At 31.4% G+C, this 21,827-nt stretch overlaps 2 protein-coding genes across 7 annotated transcripts; one reads left to right on the top strand and one right to left on the bottom strand.

The window, feature by feature from the left end:
• Positions 1-124: 124 nt before the first annotated feature.
• On the bottom strand, positions 125-11,146 carry LOC110621412 (5'-3' exoribonuclease 4). Of its 2 annotated transcripts, XM_021765692.2 has the most exons (22): positions 10,747-11,146; positions 9,577-9,679; positions 9,427-9,503; positions 9,149-9,340; positions 8,869-8,988; positions 8,711-8,773; positions 8,478-8,624; positions 8,227-8,391; positions 7,932-8,009; positions 7,581-7,667; positions 7,270-7,350; positions 6,229-6,324; positions 5,331-5,401; positions 4,803-4,931; positions 4,604-4,680; positions 4,476-4,516; positions 4,311-4,385; positions 2,688-2,839; positions 2,477-2,581; positions 2,325-2,400; positions 1,844-1,923; positions 125-1,252 (listed from the first exon to the last, which is right to left on the bottom strand). In XM_021765692.2, the coding sequence occupies exons 1-22, from the start codon at positions 10,951-10,953 to the stop codon at positions 592-594; spliced, it is 2,883 nt and encodes a 960-aa protein (XP_021621384.1). In that variant the 5' UTR covers positions 10,954-11,146; the 3' UTR covers positions 125-591. The 2 variants fall into 2 exon arrangements, with proteins under 2 accessions (XP_021621384.1, XP_043814711.1); XM_043958776.1 differs by lacking the exon at positions 9,577-9,679 and having other exon boundaries at positions 9,427-9,527; positions 10,747-10,871.
• Positions 11,147-16,122: 4,976 nt separating this feature from the next.
• LOC110620958 (cysteine synthase) lies at positions 16,123-20,302 on the top strand. Of its 5 annotated transcripts, none has more exons than XM_021764910.2 (11): positions 16,123-16,272; positions 16,734-16,789; positions 16,887-16,996; positions 17,456-17,513; positions 17,725-17,988; positions 18,055-18,192; positions 18,297-18,348; positions 19,086-19,165; positions 19,312-19,371; positions 19,506-19,586; positions 19,806-20,302. In XM_021764910.2, exons 2-11 carry the CDS (start codon positions 16,748-16,750, stop codon positions 19,896-19,898), a joined length of 978 nt encoding a protein of 325 aa, XP_021620602.1. In that variant the 5' UTR covers positions 16,123-16,272; positions 16,734-16,747; the 3' UTR covers positions 19,899-20,302. The 5 variants fall into 5 exon arrangements, 4 of the variants coding, with proteins under 4 accessions (XP_021620602.1, XP_021620605.1, XP_021620603.1 ...); XM_021764913.2 differs by lacking the exon at positions 16,123-16,272 and adding an exon at positions 16,276-16,317; XM_021764911.2 differs by lacking the exon at positions 16,123-16,272 and adding an exon at positions 16,320-16,635.
• Positions 20,303-21,827: the final 1,525 nt, after the last annotated feature.

Here is a 21,827-nt window from a genome sequence, read left to right as displayed (position 1 = left end):
GACGCATGTTGGACAAATACTTGAGGCATGCTTCACAGCGCGAAACCAGCCTTTGCTTCCCTAACCCTAGCGTGAAGAACTTAATAGTTTAACTCTTCACATAGTTTGCATCTGAAACAAATCCTTACCTTGAAAACAGAATAATCATATCACTGAAGCAATCTGGAGTGTAAATACATCATATCCAAGACTAATACGCCGTTTCCTCCCTACACCCTATTGGAGGTAATAATTCCTATGACCCAAAACCCAATTACAACAATCGTGTTTTTGTCGTACAACCCAGCAAATATACAAGAAAATCTAAACAATGAACGCTGCAAGGAAATCCTCATAATTGGTATGCTAGCTCTCCTGACTCCAAAGTTTTCTCACAGAGCTGTTCCTGCCCCAGATATGCACATTTCCATGCCTAAAAAAAATCCGACAATGCAAGGCCAGGTCACCATATGCACTGCAGGGGTAGCTTTTCTATTGGTACCTCCAGCTGGTGTGTTTTAAAATGCCTTCGCGGTTGAATGGAGAGATCTCTTCTCCTATACAGGGACAATGCTGAAGGATACCGTTAGAGGTTCAACCACATTCACAATGTTATTGCAGATTCAAGTCGGCTATTTCTTGAGCAACAGGATTTGATGTTTCCTGAGCTGCCCGACTCTTGACCTGATAAACCTGCTTCATCTGCTTCTCAACTGCACCCCTTTCTTGTCTAAAATACATCTCGGTATCTCCTGCTGCCTTGAGAATCCAATTGGTAGGCGGTGAAGGAAGTGGACCTATGTTCTGCTCAACCTGGTGACGCATATTTGAATTATTCCCTGTATTTGGCATGCGCTGCAGCATTACTACAGGTGGTCTGGTTCTGACATTTTCTTCTACAGTCAAAGCAGATACCCCAGTTCTTATGTCATGGTACTGCTCAGGGTATTGTACTCTGTCCTGAGTCTTAAAGTTGTGCCGATTGGCTGGCATGCCATTTGATATTGGAGGAAATCCGGGATTACTGGTGGCTTGCTGATTATTGTAGTGCCCATAATAGTAGTTTGGGTCCTCATTGTAGCCCCTTTCATGACCAGAGGGTCCAGCTGGCCTGGGTCTATTGACCGTAGGATTACCTGAGATATTACGATATGGAGTTTGCTCAAAATATCTAGAAGATGACCCATTTGGTCTGATATTAAGCGTGTTCTTGACAAGTCGGTGAGCAGCTTCACCCAATAAAGTGCCCGCTATCCCTCTAGGTACTTGTGGCCTGGAAAAAATATATCCATGCATTTAAGAAGATTCAAAAGCTAAGCTTCAAATTACAACTACTCATGAACCACTTGAACTGAACTCATAACTTATTTACATTCAACTCTACTTTAAGAGAAAAAAACCAGGTAGAGCTGTGCAATATCATATGCTTGAGTCAAGCAACTTCTGTGCCTTTATAAATATCTACCTTTTCATGTAATATATTATACATGTAAATAATACTTCGTGATTTTCGTCATTTTACCCCAAGTACATAATAAGAAAACCATAAATAAACAAATAAAAGTTTATTGAAGTTCTTTCAAAATCAATAAAAAAAAATCTTCAAAATGATCAAGTAGCTCAGATATCACAAATATTCTATCAACTCTGCGAAAAATATAATCTTGATCAATTTCAGACAGGGCCTTGAGAAAAGTCCACATCAGCCGGTGACATTTACTTGATTCAATTTTAGTAACTCTAATACCACTGATTCCTCCAATGAGGGAAATTTCTCTTATAAATGGGGGAAGAAAGGAAAGCAAGGGGAAGTAAATATACACAAAAGCTATAATTGAAAAAATAAGGTAACACACATTCTTACCTTTCTCTGCCTTGCTGGCGCCGACCATTATCTTCATGCCATAGTGTGGGGAATGGTTTAATATCAATAGGTTTTAAAATCTGCAAATGACACATCACAAAGAAAAACATGAACATTTGCTAAATTCACACTGAAAAATTTTAAAGGCAAGAAGACCATTATGAAAACAACACGAGAACACCCTTGCACTTCCTTATGGTACTTGTACCCCATATGCAGCGAGTAAGGAGAACTCTTGAACACAAAGCTTAATTCCAACGCCATTTTAGAAGAATGCAGTTACAGCTTAACAAGATTGTTTTAACATGGAACATTGTTATTAAATCTTTCAGGGATGAACATTAGGAACATCCCCACTTTAATCTCTACTGAAATTTCTAGCACATCCAACTTCCAAGACTATCAATTTGAAAGCACGTTCATAACCTTGACTTTTCTGCTCTACATAATAACTGACAAATTAGCATTCATGCTCACAAACCTTCTCAGGCATGACCACACCAATTGGAGGTTCAGGGACGTGTCTATGATTTATAGGATTAAGATACGTAATATTTCTGCAAAGAAAAATTGCCCAGCATGACAAAATGGATCCATCGAATTCACAAAGCAGCACAGCAAAGGGGAACTTACAAGACTTGGTTGTGCTTTATGTCCGGCAACCCATTGACAGGGGAAATGACTGTACTTTTCCAGACATTCCTCTCAGTTAACCAAAGATAGCCATTCATCCCAGCACTGCAACATGTCATCAAGTGATGAGATAGTAAAACCAGAGCTTTTACCATGAAAGTTATCTATGACATTTTAACTCAATGAACAATTTTTACAGAGATCCACTAACCTAGCATTTGTGTCTATTGAACAACAAACTCTTCTGTATGGAGGTAATGAAATGGCAACTTCACAATATGAGATGATTTGTGCAGCCATAGGATGAGCATGACAAACATACAGCAAATCTAGCATTACACTATTTCGCACCCGTTCTTCCTCCTGCAACTTACCCAAACAAAATTTAGTGCTATTGGGACCAAATCATGGTGACAACTATCACACTGACAACTAGATTTTGCAGCACCTGATGGACCAACATATCATCATGACATGCTTGCCATCATCTTGAAATTTCATGGTGCTCATAAATCAACAATTAACAAAACCATAGTCAAAAGGGATAATCCTATTGTCCTACATCACCACAGTTCAGTTATGAAATTCAAAACATAAATTTTAGCACAAAATTGTTACTCACCTGAGTCTATGTTCATCAATAAAGAAGTTTTTAAAAAGAAACAGTAGTAGTCACAGCTTTCACAGCAATGTAATGACACCCCCTCAGTCCATGGTTTTAAAGAACGGTAATTATATTTCCATTATTTACATCCTTTTTGCCCTTCTGTTTCCATGACACACAGTATTTAAAGGCAAGTAAAATTTATTGCTTTAACAGCTGTTACCATTGAGTATTAGTTAAAATCTATAGTCTCACTCGTTATTTTAAGCCAGATGGGGCAACAGCTCATCCTCATTCTTTTTATCTTGCACGAGGAGTTTTAAAGTGTTGCATCTCACTTTCCCTCTCAAATTTTCATCAAAACTTCTTTCTTTCTACAAGCATTTCAATTATCCTCTCTTGAGCTAATATCATCAACTACTTTTCTAGTACATCTATACCTTGCAAACAGTAAGTTATTATTATTAGTATTTACTTTTTTGTCGAAGATATTGTGTTTGATGCTAGGCTGTTTTGTCAAATTTATATTATGAAGCATTATTCTTAGATACCATTTGCATTAATCAATTTAAAGTTAAAATACTGTACAGAATATAGTTAGTAAAGAAACCAAATAGAATATAGATAGTAAAGAATGATGGATTCAATGTCTTTATTTGATATATCTACACTTATTATTTAATTGTGTACCTTAGTTTTATTTATACCTTTAAATATCCATTCATTTTACAAACTCTAAATTTTTTTTAAAAAAAAAAATTGTGTAGCAACAAAACATAACAGTTACATTATGGATATTTAAGCTTGTTTCCGCAACTTAAATCCATGCCTCAAATCTCAATCTAGATGTTGTTAGCTGTATGGATCAGTTACCCCTTCTACTGCCCAGGGCTACATTTTCATTAAAACTTACCTCAACCAAAGCTACATCTGATCTAGCTGAGACTTGTACTCAGCAGTCAGCTTTATAAAACCTTTTCCCCCAAACACCTCTTATTAAAGTGAGATGAAAAATACGGAGGTAGAAGGGCAAGACTCAGATGGATTATGCATTTATAAAAGAAATTTGAACTAAGCTTTTTACCATGTTAAAAAGGATAAATTGGAAGGTGGCAATGAAATTATAGTACATTAAATTCCTAAAAGCACTGTAGGATACATGGTTGATAAATAGAATAGCAGAATCAGATAAAACCAATAAAAAATAGTTCTGAACAATGAATAACAAACCGTTAAAGTGCTTTCAAGTTTCTTTGTTTGAGCAAGCAATTTCCTCTCATCAATGAATGGCAATTTGGCTATACCCTGGCTTCCAACAAAGAAATTTGTTAGCTGGTAATTTATAATAATGATAATATCCATAATGCAGCCGGGAGAAGGTAGAGAAGAATTAACCTGCCAGGCAAAGCGTTTACCATTCATGTCAATCTCAAAATCTGTCCATAAGAAGAGACCCAACTAATCTGGCAGAAATAATGAAGATTTCCAAAAGTTAAATTGACCATATCAGTACATCGTTTTACCTGGGGGAAAGAATTTATGTATTGGTGATGATGCGTCAGTCATCAATTTCCTGTATTCTTCAGGCAACGCATTAGAGCTGCAATTTTCCACATGACCAGTCAGCCAAAAACAACAGATAGAATATTCATTTTAATAATATTTACAAGGAAAAAAAAATAGAGAAATAGCAGGGGGGAGAGGGGAAAGGGGAAGAGGGACCTTGCAGCAGGTAGGGTTCCCATTAGCTGATCAAAGGGTTTGAATGGCTCCCCCAAAAAAAAGGTTATTTCCAAGTCTGCAAGATCCTTGAGATCAGAGGCAAATGGAGCATAATGGTATGGATAAAACCTGAAACAAATAGAAGATAAATGCAACTTTAACTACGTTAGAATAGTATCATAGTGTTTGAGATCTGATTCAGGAACTTCATGCACATTTGAGTTCATACTCCAAATCAAGAAAGGCACATAAGAATTTTTGGTCCAAAAGCACATAAAAAAGAAAAAGGACCATAGTCCTCAAAGTAAAATCTAGCCTTATGTCTTCTCTAATCTATCAATATTTTGTTTTCTTGCACCAACATTCCATATATATAGAACTTATATGCGCATTGTTGTATGTATACAGGTGTGTGTCGGCATGCACACATGCAATTACTTGGACATCAATACAGGAACTCTATTTGGCAAGATGTGAAATAGAAGGCAAAAAGAAGGAGCTTCTAGTCCAAGCCAAAGTACAACTGACCATTGCCAAGAGCAAACACCTTGGTAGTAATACCGGCAGACCCAACATAAACCTTCCACATACTTCAGAACCTGCATAAACAATCAAAAAATATTCCTTATGTTGCCTGGCAGTTAATTCATCATACAAAAACCCAATAAGAAAAGCAAATAACAAATGTACCATTTGTAGAATTACAAAACATTTAGCACTCCAGAAGTCACTATTCACCCGAGAAAGATGTAAAATCCCCAAGGATCAATTGGAATACAGCAAGGCAGAAAAAACAATGAAGAAAACAAAATGACTGTGATGTATATGCTTCTAAACAAAAAACTGTATGCCTTGACCGTTGGGCAAAATTGGGAAGCAAGTAGTTACTAATTGCTAATGCTTGTGCTTCATTACTAAAGTTACCAAACTGGGAATAAATATTTCAAAACTTTGAGTTAGAAGGTGGAAGACAACATACCAGTAAGGAGCATGTTAAACTAGCAATTTCACTAAAAAGGGGCAAAAATTGCATCAACAAAAATGAAAGTACTTAAGAGGCAACAATGGAGGATAACACGTTGATATTAGCCAATCTCAAAAGCCATCCTGATGTGGACTTTTCAGTTTCTTGGGTAGATTCAACATCAGAGATCAGACAGTGTGCAGTCAACAGAATCCTCTACATGAATATATTATCAGGCCAGATAATGATATTATTTACTCCCTGAACATATAACTTCCTTATTTATGCCCTAGGCATATCAACTGCATATAATAATTTATGCATCAGAAACTATACAAACTAGTTTTTTGGGTGCGTGTCTTTGGGGAGGAATTGGTTTGTCAAAGCAAATGAGCATTGCCAATAGAAGCTGCAGACAACTAAGAGGAAAGAGTTTCATGTTAGAGAAGAAATCTAACTTACTACATCTTTTCTCAATTCCTCAATTTCATCGGGATTAGATAAACCAAATTTTTCAGCATAATATCTTTCTTTGTAACCAGGCTCCCCCAGTTTAACCTGAAAAACAAGATAATTACAGTAACTTAAAAATAGTAAAACAATAAAAATGGCAAAATGATACCTTCCAAAAAAGGCTGGCCTTTCATATGGGGTAATCCCTTGACTGGCCCACCTTTTTCAGGCTCATGGATTAGAGCAAAGCCCATAAATACAGATATCAAAATGCAAATGGCAGTTATGCAGAAAAACTCCAAATTTGAGTCAACCAACATAGAAAATCTAGATACATAACATAGGTGGTGTATAGAGATTAGAGAGCAGTGTAGATTTGCAACTAAACCAGTATAATCTAAATAGAAATAAATATTACCTTTATATTAAAAAATGCTACAGTCCTAAACAAAAGACAAGGACATAGTAAAATTTTGAAGCAGTTGAAGAGTTTAAGAAGAAAACTAAAATTTCAAAAACTTGATGATGACCAATAAAAATATAGGATTTGAATGAGATTTTCCAACTGTCAGTTTATAACTGCACAGAGTGGAATATAGAAACACACAAGGTACAAATACAATGGCCTCAGTCAGTTTTAGAATAATCCTTGAGGGGACTGTTAAGAGGTTAATATGTATACATAAAAAGCTGCTGCTAGCGAAGATGTTTTTCATTTAGATTACAAAAAATTAACTTTAATCTTGAAAAGAATGAAACTTGTAAGATTATCGAACTTCATCATGTTACCTTAAAAAGGGACCCAAAGACTTCCAAGTTAATCAGTTACAAAACTATTCACATATTTTTAATAGACATTAACCTATTGAGAAAAAGAACATGCCAGGGTCATAACCAACTTATGTGTGTAGATGGAAGCCAAACAAGATTATGGACCAAGCTTGCTGTATAGAACCCTATTTAATTCAATCTACTCAAAAATCAGAATTTAACCGTTCACTTCATTTTAATCATGCATAATCTAGTACAAAAGTTATTATTACCACAAACCTTGTCTACAGACAGTGCCTGTGACTCTTCAGAGTACTCTTTTCTTGCTTTGAGTCTCATCTCTTCATTATTCTCGAAAGCCTGAAAATGAACAGCCAGTCAAACAATAAGAAAATATATTTATTTGAAAACAAGCATGCAAATAGCTAGAAAAAATAGTATACATACATGAATAAAGAAATACAGAGCTGAGTTTAATGCAAGTATAAAAATTTGAAAATACAGCTTAGACATCCATGTATCAAATAAAGATAACAGTGATCACTCCTCAAACAAGTAAATTAAATCAAAACATGACCAAATGGAAGCACCTGTTGTATACGAGTCCTTTTCTGAAAGATCTGCTCTTCATAAACCGCTACCGACTGGATAAAGTGTTCTACTCTGTCAAGATTCACCTGCATGTGTAAAGTAAGTGGCCTTAGTATATCCATTTGAATATTCTACTGTTTCCAACTAAAATAATAATATAATATGCTCTTCAAACTATGCACAAAGTGAAATTATTAAGAACAAAAGGAGGATTCCAAAAAAACTTCAATTAAAACACTGTACCTACTTTTGAACAAATTTCAATTGGAAAAGAAAAAAAAAATGTTTCCACAGAAATCATAAGCAGCATATACAGATTTCATGAACAACAAATAAATAAAAAGGATTACCTCACCCGCATCAGTAAGATAACCATTCATCACAGCAAACTCCTTTCTGTACACATGCATCAATAAATTTATAGAACCCTGAAACATAAGAATATTCTACAATAAGCACTGTAAACATAAACTAAAAGAAAAGGAGGAAATAAATGACATAGAAAGCACAGGAAATGATTATGGAATGCGTACGAAACAAACACCCTAAATATAAGGTAAGCAATGTTATGGCACCATAAGAAGGAACATGATCAGAAGCCAAAACTTATTGAGATAGAGTAACGATTCCCGACTGCTAACATACCTCCCTAATTTCCAATGTTGGCATATGTGGAAGAAAGTCATTGCCAACAAAGAAACATAGAAATACAAAATCATCCACGATTCGTTCAAAGTTGATTTCAAATGGAGCGTTCGGAATATCCAATTCATACTGCAAATATTCTCGCAACACCCAGATGTTGAGGAACTGTCCAAACAACAATACAGGTTAAAAATATCACATAAAGTCGAAGATGGAAAAGAGTTGAAACTCTAGGCATCTGTATTTCCAACCTGATATTTCTTCTTGTGAATTGGAGTATCATCTACCACATTCCAATCTAGCGCATTATCTCCTGGCTTCCCACGACACTCAGCTGCAAGATGGCCAGCCTGACGACAGAGAAAACACTTTTCCTGTTGCCCGGGAAGTGTAACCATCTGTATAGTGATGAAAACAAACTTTTAAGATCAACCAAAAGGAATATGCAATATGGAACCCAAAAGAACATTTATAGATGTGAGACCTCTCTCAATATTGAGAAGTGAATTTCATGCGTCGCTAATGACAGCATAATCAAGTCAGCATCCTGATCATGACAAAACCAAACGTTTTAATTAGGACTAATCAATTTAAAGAAAGACTAAATAACAGGCAGGAGCATTAAAGGCTAAAAAAACCCACCAGACCATATAGACAATGCCGTGTGTTTGGATTGAAACCAGGAATGTTACGTTGTAACCTTATGTATGACATGATTTTGTGCTCTCCCTCACCAGGGACATTTGCATCAGAAAGGATAACCTTCACAGAATCACCCAAAGCAGCCTCATAAATAAATTTAGAGACAAAAAGTATCCTGAAAGCCAGGTGTTTATAAAAAAATACAGAAGGAATTACTCCACACACAAGGAACCATCCAATCTTAGAAGGGACTCAGTGTAAAGAACAACTCCAATCACACCTTTACACGCCGCCAGCCCGGGTTGTGATTCAGCCTCGTCTGGATATAGTATTGAAGTGCAACTGAAAGCACAGCCATAAATTGGGTCCCAGGAGTGATGACATTAGAGTCGGATGTTTCAGGCTTTTCTTTAGGAGACAAGAGCTTCCCCTCAGCCTCAAATTCTTTTCTCAATCTTTCTTCCTCAGCTTCCTGGGACATCAGAGATGAAGGATCAGTATAGCAAATTTGCTGTGTTCAAAGAAGAAGCCACTAGAATACCAAGAAAGATATATTACAGCTTCAGCAGCATCTTTTGCAACTCTAAAGCGTCGAGATCGTTGCTGATTCATTTTAGCTCTAGGAGCAACCCCATCTACAGGACTGAAAAGTGATTTTGCTGCCGGCGGAATGGAAAAAAATGAGGAGAAACTCAATGCAAAGCTTACCAATTGCCATATATAGAAGCTTCCTTGGTCGAACCAATGAGAAAAGATGGTCAATGTAGTCAAATATTGATTTGAAAACATCATCATAAGTAGGAGGTGCAGGCTGTAAGAATAAAGAGTAATATACTATCATCTTTCTCCCAACGAAATAATAATGTGGAAAGATGGATTGTGCGGATTACAGAATAAATATCTCAGTTATTCAAACCCCAATACAGGCACAAAAAAAAAAACTTCTAGAAAAATGCACTAGATCATGATGCTGTCTTAATGCCAAAAAGAAATTCATTAAGACCACAAATGCAGCAGAAAGTGCATGTTTTCTTCAAAATGAAATTACAATTACTCCTTAAAAACAGCTTTCTTACATGTAGTACCCGATATTGACAACCACAGGAGAAGATGCTTTGATACAGAAAACACACTTGAATATCAAATTCCCTTTAACCCCGGGGGAGGTCAACAATTCACTATCATTAATTTCTAATTAAGGGATGATCATATGAGTTGGGCGAATAGCAGTTGTCCTATGAATTAGAGGTGACAACTCCAAAAGCTATAATCAATTTCTCAAAGTTACATCTACGCCACTCCAATAATCCCTTAAGTACAGCAAGTTGAATTATTATAACTAAATAATTTTGCAGGTCACAACGTGTAAACTCAATACCCTGAATCAGTTAAAAAAATTCATCACTGTCTCCCTATTCGAATATAGATCAATTTTCAATTATTAAACCCTCTCCAAAGTGAAATCAAGCAAACAAAGTCAGTACAATGCATTAGTCGAACTATACTTGATTAAGTTTAAAAATGTAATTACTAATCTCAAATTAAAGTTCGAATCTCACAGGGGTTCAAGCTTAAATTCATAAATGATCATTAAAATACCAAAATATAACTACATTTTAAACAGTATAAAGAAACAAACAGACCGACTCTCTGAGACACCCGAGTCAAAAAATATGATGCTCGGACTCTGCTTTAACTCATTCTGCGAGTTCAAGCTTGACTCAACCATAACGAGCCAAGTTTAAATAGGTCACGAGTCTCACAACTCATTCTACACGCATATCTACCATGATTGAAAAACTAAATTGAATTAAATATAAACCTTTTGCTACAAGGAAATTAACGAACGTGAATATACAGCAAACTTCAGCTACATACCTTCCCTTCTGGATGGAAACAAGGATGAATTATACCATTCATATCCAAGTACAAGTTATCAAACTCCACGCCGTTAGGGTTACGTTTTGAAACGTCGACAGGGTTGAAGACGCCATTGCTGTCCTCTTTAGGTTCTTCTTCAATTACATCTACAATTGCCAGTGGGTAACGGTCTGCAAGCCACCTGTAAAACGCGGGCACGCCCATGGCTGATGTTGGCTCGGTCCAGGTCTAGCCCCGGCTCGATCGAGAACGATTGTTGAAGTCAAAGGGAGACGAGATGGAACGGGAAAGAGGAGGAGGAGGTTTCGGTTGAGAGACGATTCGAGATCTGCGTGAAGCGGCGTCCGTACGTGAAAAATATATATGGACAATAATGCCCTTTCTGCGCGTGAGTAGTGTGGAATTCATTTTGCGGATGGTCGTTGGCCGATGGAATAAGACTCTTGGCAAATGGAAATAGCCAATAGGTCTCTGGCATTTTTGCTAGCCTTTCAAATAATTATTTAAGGACTTAATAGTAAAAATAAAAATCTCAAACTTTATAGTTTTTTTTTACTTTCTCAAATTTTTTATTTTTTAATTTAACTCAAAAGAAATTACAAAGTGTAATTACTTTTTTACTCTATAATTATTTACTTTTTTCCGACTACAAAGAGTAAATTAGTTATTTCACTATTTAAAAAAATTACTATTTTTATTTTTTTTTAAATTATCTAAACAAATGTTTATCGTGTTAGGGTTTTAAAATTTTAGAGGGATTAAAATATAATTTTTCCAACATGAGATTTTTGAGAAACAAGATGGATAGAAATTAAGATAAAATAGTAGTATCAAAAGTGTTATATCAATTTCTTATAATTCATTTTTATGTATTTATTAAGGGGTGTCACCTCAGACATATTGATATCTTTCCTGTCACAGCTCAACTTGTCCTTAAGACTCTTTAGGGGGAGTGACTAATTGGCCACCAGTGAGGACTGAACCCAGCTGGCCACCGTAGGTCTATCGAGTCCCTGTATTGTGCCTCTACCCTTGTAGGCGTTCTCCTGTCTATAATTGGTGTGAGGATCTTTGTGTTAAATTGTGTACCGAATGCTTTGCCCCTGAAATGAAATGAGTAGCCCTTTTATCAAAATATCTGTGCCTACATGTGATACTTTGGTTGCTTATACCTTTGTGCTTGTTGGATGTGGATATATGTTCGATATGTATTTATCTTACTCGCTTTAATAGCATTCTAGCCTCTTGACTAATCAACATGTTTCGTTGTGCAGATTAACGTGTAGACCGTTCAGCTACTTATTTTGATAGTGTTCAATAAGTGTCTTATGGTCCCTACTGAGTGCCAAAGCCCGGGTCCATGACACATCGTCAATGTTAATTCACTATCACAAATTAATTAATATATCAATAATTAATTTTAATATGTGGATAATAAGACTTGTGACAACAGATGACAGTGTAAATTGCTACACCATAAAGTTTTATTTATATATTTGTTTATGTTGCAGTAAAAGTCAAGTTGCACAAATAAGTTTCTTATTCAATTGATGGTTTTGAGTTCCCTTTCCTTTTAGGTTAGTTTCTATTGCTGACTCTATGTGCAAATGTTAGTACTTTCAAGATGAGAGGCTTCATCTGTAAAAAGAGTTTTTCATGGTGTGGATTTGGAGCCTCTGCTTGGTGTGAGAGTTTAGTATTCATCGACGCCACCCTTGAAATTTTTTAAATTAATTTTTCTTAAACTTCAAATAAATTACAGAAAAATTATTATTAATTTATCTTTATTTAAAAATTATACTATTAGTTTATATTAAATATTTATATTTTTAATTCATATAATTTTAAATATATATATTATTTAGTATTTATAAATTTAAATACTCATACTATTTAATTTTTTTACTGAGTCTAAATAAATTTATTAATAATTTTTAATAAATCACTAAATAACTTAATTTTATAAGATATAGAGCTATTTCTATTGGTGTAATTTTAATATAATCGTGAACTAGTAAATTTTAAAAACTTTAAAAATTTAATAGTTATTTTCTCATAAATAAAATCATTATGCTAAATATTATTTTTATAACAATATTGTTTCATATTTCAACTTAAGTATACTAATATTTTTTTAAAATAATATTTATAAATTAAGTTATTCATATTTATTTTTTATTATCACTTTTTAATAATAGTTAATAATCATTATTTTTATTTATAATTATTTATACGATTAAAATTATATATTAGATTATTTAAATTTATAAAAAATAAATTTTAAATTTTTAGAAAAAAATAATACTATGAGTAATTGTTAGATTATTTAATATTTTATAAATTATTTAGATATAAAAATAAATAAATATAGAAAAAAATAAACTTAATAAGCTATGAGTTGGATTAATTTTATTTAAAAAATAAATTATAAATATAGATAAAATTAAATAGTGTTTATGTGGGTAATGGATTAAACTAATCAAACTAAAATAAATGGAAAAATTCATTCGATTTATTTTATTTATGTAAATTTTTTTAAATTATTTTGATTCCCAACTTAAAAACTTTGTATTTACTATTTGTATTAATAAAAAAATATAAAAATAAATAAATTTAAAGATTTTGCTAAGAAAATAAAATTAAACTCAATTTAAAGATTTTACTAAGAAAACAAAATTAGACCCTAATTTAAATTTCTGAAGCTTTATAATCGCAATATACAATCCCAGGAGTCTTTTTCTAATGGTAAAAGGAGAGATAGCAATAGCTAAGGTTTAGTAGAAAATTGATGCTTAATTACCCAGATTGAATTGGGTTGATATGTATAGATTTATCAGCTTGATTGTCGATTTTGTTTATGCATGCGTTATTAGGAGTGAGCATTATTCAATTCAAATTGAAAAAATCGATCGAATTGAATTAATTTTAAAATTCAATTCGATTTTTTATTCAATTCAGAAATTTCAGTTATTTTAATTCGGTTCGATTTTAATAAAAAAATCTAATAAATTGAATCGAACCGATTAGTGATAATAACATATTATTTTTAATAATATATAAAAATTAAATTATATTAAAATTAAAATATTTTAATTAAATTTTAAAAAATTAAAAATAAAGTGTAAAAAATAAAAAAATTATTTAAAATTAATCAAATTGAATTGAATCGAACCGAATCAGATCAGTTCAATTTAATTTAATTTATGATAAAATTAATTTGATTCAATTTTTATAAATACTAAAATTTTAATTTTTAATTTATTTAATTTAATTTAATTTTAAATTAAATCGAGTGAATGCTGAGTCATGTGCTTGATAACTCTAGCCGGAGTTGTAATTTGGCAGCAATAAATTATCTAATGGTGTGAACAAAGTTCAAAAAACAAAAAAAAAAAAAAAAAAAAGAAGAGACAGTTGATTATGTATATACCAAGAAAAATGGATAGATTCATTCATACTGGAGCCATCTTAACCGAGAGATTTGAAATTCACTACTTGATCAAAAGTTCATTTATTAAGATAACAAGCGTCTATTTTACGTTAATTTTTTAAAAAATAAAAATTAAGATAATAAAATCTAAAATTTCTCCTATTATTATTAAGCTAAGATAGAGTGTAATTTAAAATCAAATTAATTTAAATAAATTATAAATTAAAATTAAAATATTTAAAAATAAATAATTTAATAGAATTAATTTAATTGATTTTTTTATATTTATATATTATTTTTAATATATTAAAATTTAGTTAAAATTTTAATATTAATTAAAATGACTGTAAATTCGATTATAATAATTTTTTTAATTAAAAGTGAAGTAAATTGAAAATAATTATTTTTAAATAAAATTATATTAAATTAAAATGATTATAAAATTAAATTAAAAATTTAAATTAATTTATATAATAATTATTTTAATTTAAATTAAATATTATTGGCTATTAAAAAATATGTTTATTAAATTAAATATTGTCAACAATTATTAATATTATAAATGGGCTCCTCGTCTCTTCCGCCCATCAAAGGCCGCACTCGCATTAGCCTACTACAGCCAAACGCCACCACCAACAAGAATAGAGTGATACTTAGATTATATATATATTATTGTTAAATGCAATTTTAATTATTCATTTAATTGATTTAAAAAGAATTCATTTAACAAATACTATACATAAAATAAGATTTATTTTGTAAAAATAAAATTAATAAATCTGAATTTTAGTAAAAAATCTTAAATTTTGAACATATCCCATAACACATATAAATTGTTTTATGAAATTAGAATAATTTCACAATTAATAGGTAGTATGGTTTTTTTTAAAGCATTTAAATCTAATAATATTTTTTAATATAAAAAATATAAAATAAATTTAAAATTTAAAATTTATATATTCTCTTATATTATTATTATTATGTTATTGATATTAGAGTTAGAGCTAACTATTTTATCGGTTCAGTTTAAAATCGAATCGAACTAAATAAATTAAAAATTAAAATTTTAATATTTATAAAAATCGAATAGAATCAATTTTAAATTAAATCAGTCTGATTTGGTTCGATTCGATTTAATTTAATTAATTTTAATTTTTAATAATTTTTTTTTATTTTTACACTTTATTTTTAATATTTTAAATTTAAATTTTAATATGATATAATTTCTTTATATAATTAAAAATAATATATTATTATTACTAATAAGTTGGATTTGATTTTTCAATTTTTTTTATTAAAATTAAATTAAATTAAAATAATTAAAATTTTTAAAATTAAAAATTAAAAATTAAATTAAACTAAAATAAATAAAAAATTAAACTGAATTTTAAATTAATTCAATTCTATTAATTTATTCACGTTAAACTAAATTTTTTTAAATTAAATAAATCATCAAGTGAAGCTATGAATGCGTGTCACCCTTCGATATCAACTTCCAAAAGAAAAATCTTCAGAATGAAACAAAGATGCCACCGTTGTTATTAACTTGTACACAAAAAACTTTGACATCATCACTACAATAGAGGACCCACAATCTTTCTCAATCATAAACTAACTTTCCTCTAATAACATTTGTGTTATTTATAATATAATTATTAATTTTTTTAATTTTAAATAATTTAATTTTAAATTTTAATTTTAATTAATAAAATATTTTCTATTGTAATTAATGGAGATATACAGAATGAATGCTAGCCATAAACATTTAATTTTCTCAATAGCCTCATTTTATATATAAAAAAACTAGAAAAATTTTAAAAAATATATTAAAATAATATAATTTTTAAAAAAGTTTATTAATTTCTGGTAATTTTAATCGTAAATTTCCTAATTTTGTAAGACTTTTAAGCCGGTATTTATTTTTTCTCTTTTCATAAAGCCGGCAGATGAGTATCCTCAATTTATTGATTGTATAAAATTACAGAGGACTATAAAAGAGAAATACAGGAAGAGATTTAATTGGATATCTTGCGATTATTACTGTTTCTGCCTGAACTGATAATAGTTATAGGATAAGGTTGTCTCTGCCTCTGGTAGGTGTTTTTCTCAGTTTATCATCTCCTTATCAACTTTCTTTTGTATTTTCCCTCTCTTCTGCTTCAAGAATTTCAATGTCGATTGAATTTTTTTTTTCTATCATTTTACCTTTTTGTTTTCTTTCAATGCAGGTTTATGCTTGCTTATTATAAACTTTTGATTCATTAATTAATGAGTTTAAGAATAGTTGGTTTAATCTACGTGTTCTTTTTTCATTTCATTTTCTTTTATCTGTATGACTTTATTATAGCGATATCTTTTCTTGGAAAAACGGTGCCTTTAAAGCGGTACTTATGCTATGTCTGGTTTAAATATCGAGTAATCTTATTGGAAACTTGAGTTCCTCGAAAATTTTCAAGGTTTTATCCAATGGGTTTTGGTAAATTCTTCCAATGCTTGCAATATCTGGGGATTTTTTCATTTGCTGATCACCTGGCGTTTTGCGATGCTTATGCAGTGATCTGACGAAGAATGGCGGAGGAGAAGATCGCGATTGCCAAAGATGTGACTGAGGTAAGTTCTCAACACTGCAATATTGCTTTTTGTTTTAGAGTTTTAATATGAAATTTAAGCTATGGCTTACGCAGCCTTTTACTTTTGACTTGAATAGCTGATTGGTAAAACACCACTGGTATATCTCAACCGTATTGTGGATGGCTGTGTGGCTCGCATTGCTGCCAAGCTAGAGATGATGGAACCTTGTTCAAGTGTTAAAGATAGGTACTAGTTACTTTGCTCTTGTTATTTGTAGAAGAATTCATTATCTCATTGTATCTTTCGGATTACTTAAATATTAAACAGTATGTTGTTGGTTTGTTAAATTGTTTGTTCTGTAAATCTGAATTTTTTGCTTGCATGGAAATTTATGCTGTTTATGGGTTATATATGAATGGGAAAAGTGCAAAAAAATACTGGCAGTTTCATCGGTTTTTTAATTCGGAGTATGTAGTACACAAAAGTATTTTGATACAAAATTGAACCAAATATCCTCGAGTAAACCATAGAACCCAAGGTGAAAAACCAATGAAATCATATAGTACTTTTTTGTATTTTTTCCAATGTGAATTGCAAAATTTGAGTTTCATTGTAGGAATTGGATCTCCATTTGATGTTACAAAATGATGCCCTTGAAACATCTTGAATAATGGGATCTTTCTTCGATTCTTCTACTTTTTGTAGGATTGGATATAGCATGATTGCAGATGCAGAGGAGAAAGGTCTCATCGAGCCGGGTGTGGTTAGTACTATCAAGATCTTCCACCTTTTGAATAAACTTTTCCAAGCCCTTCTATATAATTCAACTTCCAGGTCAATGGCAATGCCAACTGAACTCATGAATAGTTTACAATAACTCTTGATAGCTCCAACAAAGCTTTTGTTGATTTTGGAGAAATAAGATGGAAGGAGAGATTTTGTTATTGACATAGTTTTCTTCCTTCATGTTGTAGAGTGTACTTATTGAGCCCACAAGCGGCAATACTGGCATAGGTCTAGCATTCATGGCAGCTGCTAAGGGCTACAAGCTCATAATTACAATGCCTGCTTCAATGAGTTTGGAAAGACGGATGGTTCTCCGTGCTTTCGGAGCCGAGCTGGTTCTTACTGATCCAGCGAGAGGCATGAAGGGGGCTGTTCAGAAGGCAGAAGAAATATTAGCCAAGACACCCAATGCTTATATCCTGCAGCAATTTGAAAATCCTGCCAACCCAAAGGTATCATTTTGATATCATCGTCTTTAAGTTGAGGACAAGAACAATGAGATTTGTGTTTCATTGCAGATCCACTATGAGACCACTGGACCAGAGATCTGGAAAGGCTCAGGTGGGAAAGTTGATGCTTTTGTTTCTGGGATTGGAACTGGAGGTACAGTGACAGGTGCAGGGCAGTATCTTAAGGAGCAAAACCCTGATATAAAGGTTAGACCCTTTGTATTTATTAGATTTACTCACAAGGACCACGCCCTGTTGATAATTGTTTGCTTAATGGTTTTTTTATCATCCCTTTTCTCTTTTATGTTCAGCTTTATGGTGTAGAGCCAGTTGAAAGTGCAGTGTTGTCCGGAGGGAAACCTGGTGAGTCGTGATTCCTTGCTATGGTTTGTGTTTTCTACTTTCTATAATTCTGTGATTCCATCGTTCTGCAATTATGAGTAAACTCAAGCTAAACTCGGCAACATTTACGTTTTAGTTTTCTTTCCTTTCATTTTAAGATTCCATTATCTAGGTTAGTTCAGCTGTCATTGGCTTTTGTTGACCTTTAACCTGTCATGTTGCTTGTTTCTTAATTAATTAATCTTTTTAAATATAACCTAACTAATATGATTGTTGGGTGTCTTTTTGATTGATGTGACATTTTTATACATGAGTTGAAACTTGCAACCAAAATATCTCTCTCCCTCCACCCACCCACCCCCGGTGTGTGTATATATATATAATTTTCTCGAATTTAATTCAGAATGTAATTGTTTCAGAATGCAAAATTTCCTTGATATTGGTGAGGGTGCACTTGGATATGTGGTTCGAGAAATAGTTGAACTGATCAGACTGTTCAAAACATTATACAATCTTTGTTCATTGATCGCATGAAATAAGCAAAGAAAAATACTAGAACTTGTAACTGTTGCTAATATCTGAACCTGTACAAATATAGTCATATCTCTAAACTTCTTTTCTGCATGTTCCTGCTATTCAGTTTGCATGCCATTTATCGTCTTTGGATTAGCACTTAATGAATCTCTGTCTGGTTGAAGAAAATGGTTATATTGTTTCCTGTCTAACCTTACTGACTGTGTGCTGTTTAAATACCTTAGGCCCACATAAGATCCAAGGAATTGGTGCTGGCTTTATTCCTGGAGTTTTGGATGTTGGTGTACTTGATGAAGTTGTTCAAGTAAGTGTCTGTCATTTTAATTAGGATCATTCGGATGTGAAAATCTGATGTTGTTTAGGCAACAACTTTTTCATTTAATTTTTATGCACGGAAGTAACTGAGATGCAATAGTTTTATTTACATGAAACATTTATATGACATGGCAGGTATCAAGTGAAGAAGCAATTGAAACTGCTAAGCTTCTTGCCCTGAAAGAAGGTTTACTGGTAAGCTTGCAATTACTTAGTATTTGCTCCAGCAATGAATGATCATTTGCGAGCGCTGTTCTTCTTTAATTATTCAATATGTTGGAACATGCAATTTTATTGAGATCTCTGTAATGGGATCATATATGTTGCAGGTGGGGATATCTTCTGGTGCCGCTGCAGCTGCCGCAGTTAAGATAGCAAAGAGGCCTGAAAATGCTGGAAAACTCATTGTTGTAAGTTTGATTTGTTCTTTCTCTCGACGTGCTTCAATATATCATTGGATAACAATCAAGTTTAGTAAACATTTATCCACTTAAAGATGCCTGACTTAAATACTCTTGAATGATGAAAACTGAGAGAGAAGGTAAAGAAATTCTGATACTGATTCAATTAGATGTAGCAATTCCCCTTGATTGATATTTCATATCTTACCATTTTTAAATGTTAAACAGGTGGTCTTCCCCAGCTTTGGAGAACGTTACCTATCATCTGTGCTTTTCGAATCAGTGAAGCGCGAGGCGGAGAACATGGTTTTTGAGACTTGAGGCAGAGAAGATGGGATAAGAGGAGCAATACTGGCTATGGCTTCAGTAATCTACTTGTTCTCAGTTTCCTTATCAGAATAGCATAGGTTCTCTTTTGTATTGCAGTCAGGAAAGCTCGTGGGTTGACTTGAAACTGTTGTGATAACTAATAGCTTTTTGGCCACAATGTTAAGAAACAAGTGATTTTCTATGCTAAAAAATTTTAATTGCCTAAATAATGTTATTTGATCAAGGGAAATTCTTAGGTATTTCCCTTGATCAAATAACATAATGATCAAGTCCATTAAAGCTTGAATAAGTTGAAGATTGAAGCGGTTTCTAGCACCAGAAAGCACAAACGCTACAGATTCCACTTGACTAGAAAGGGCAATGGATGTTAAGTATAAAAAAGTAGTTTATGATTTTATTAATTTTTCATTTCAAGATCTGCCGTTCAATTTGTGTCAAATTAGTATACATGATATTGTATTTCAATTTGTGTCAAGTTAATCTACATGATATTGTGTTTCATATTGATCTGAAAATTATATCATGTGGTACTAATTTGATACAAATTGAATCACGTACTCGAGCGAAAGCATAAGTTATTTTATACTTTTCTCTTTTAATTTTCTCCTTTAATTAACTATTAGACTATAAAGCGAAAATGAGTAAATCCACATGTCATTTTTTTATACTTTTCTATTATAATTAACGATTATATTTTATTTATTCTATCAGTGTTTTTTTTTATGGTGTATGAAAATTACCGTTATTTTTTAATATTTTGATATAATACTTTAATGCAAATTAAATTCTATGCATTAAATTCTATACTGTAAAATGAAAATGAGAAAAATCATATTATATTTTTTATATTATTTTCTAAAATATATGTCCTCCAACAGAAAATATGTAAAGTTTAGTATTTTAAGAGGAAAACTATTTACTAGTTTTTTCTTTTGTTCTTCCGGAGTTCACTTTTCTTGTTATTAGGTTTTACATAATTATTTAAATTTTATTGAATCATCAAGGAGAAAAGGGAAAGAAACATGAGAGAGATGGAAATAAATTTTATAATATTATTTCTATTTAATTAATTTTTTATAACAAATTTAAGAATATAAAGTATATATTTTTTTAATTAATAAGTATTAAATGATTCTTTAATTTTAACTAATAATATTTGGTTAAAATAAAATTTAAAAAATAAAAAATTAAATTTTTTTATTAAATTCTTAAAAATTGATAAGTGTCTAATTTTTTATTAAATTCTTGAAAATTGATAAGTGTCTGGATCAATCGAGAAAAGAGATATTTAGAATAAAATAAATTTAATATAAAAAATAATAAAAATATAAAATTCACTCGTAAATTATTAATTTTAAATTTTATGACAGACTTATAGAACTCGTCACACGAAAATAATACGTCTTAAAATTTTTCACACAAAAAATAATGTGTCTTAAATTTTTTTTAAAAAAAATTATTATAAATTTTCAGTGAATATCAAGTAAAAATTAAATTAAAATTTTAAAATTTAAAATTAATTACTCCACATTAAAATCAAATATTAAAAGTCTTAAAAAGAGTTTTGTGTTACTCAAAATAGATATAAATATATATTATAAATTAAAATTCAAGTATCATAAAAATCTCTAAATTGAGGTATCCTTAAAATAATCAATGAAGAGTGATAATACTAACATTCTAAAAGAAAATAAAAAAAAATTCTTTTTTTTTTGTTTTTATAAACTATTTAATATTCAAAACACCTCGTTTGGACAGACCTATTAAAAGTCAAAGTGCTCATTTGCTGCTAACCATATTATATTATTGTTAAAAAAAACAATTGCTGACACATTATTGATACAAAGGGATTTCTTTAATTAAAAAAAAAAGAAAAAAAAGATTATTGGTTATAAAAAAACAATTGCTGACATCCTGTAT

The sequence above is a fragment of the Manihot esculenta genome, chromosome 8 (genome assembly GCF_001659605.2).
Source record: "Manihot esculenta cultivar AM560-2 chromosome 8, M.esculenta_v8, whole genome shotgun sequence".
NCBI lineage: Eukaryota > Viridiplantae > Streptophyta > Magnoliopsida > Malpighiales > Euphorbiaceae > Manihot > Manihot esculenta.
The sequence above is the reverse complement of the archived record's forward strand: the minus strand, read 5'-3'. Positions and strand labels throughout refer to the sequence as shown.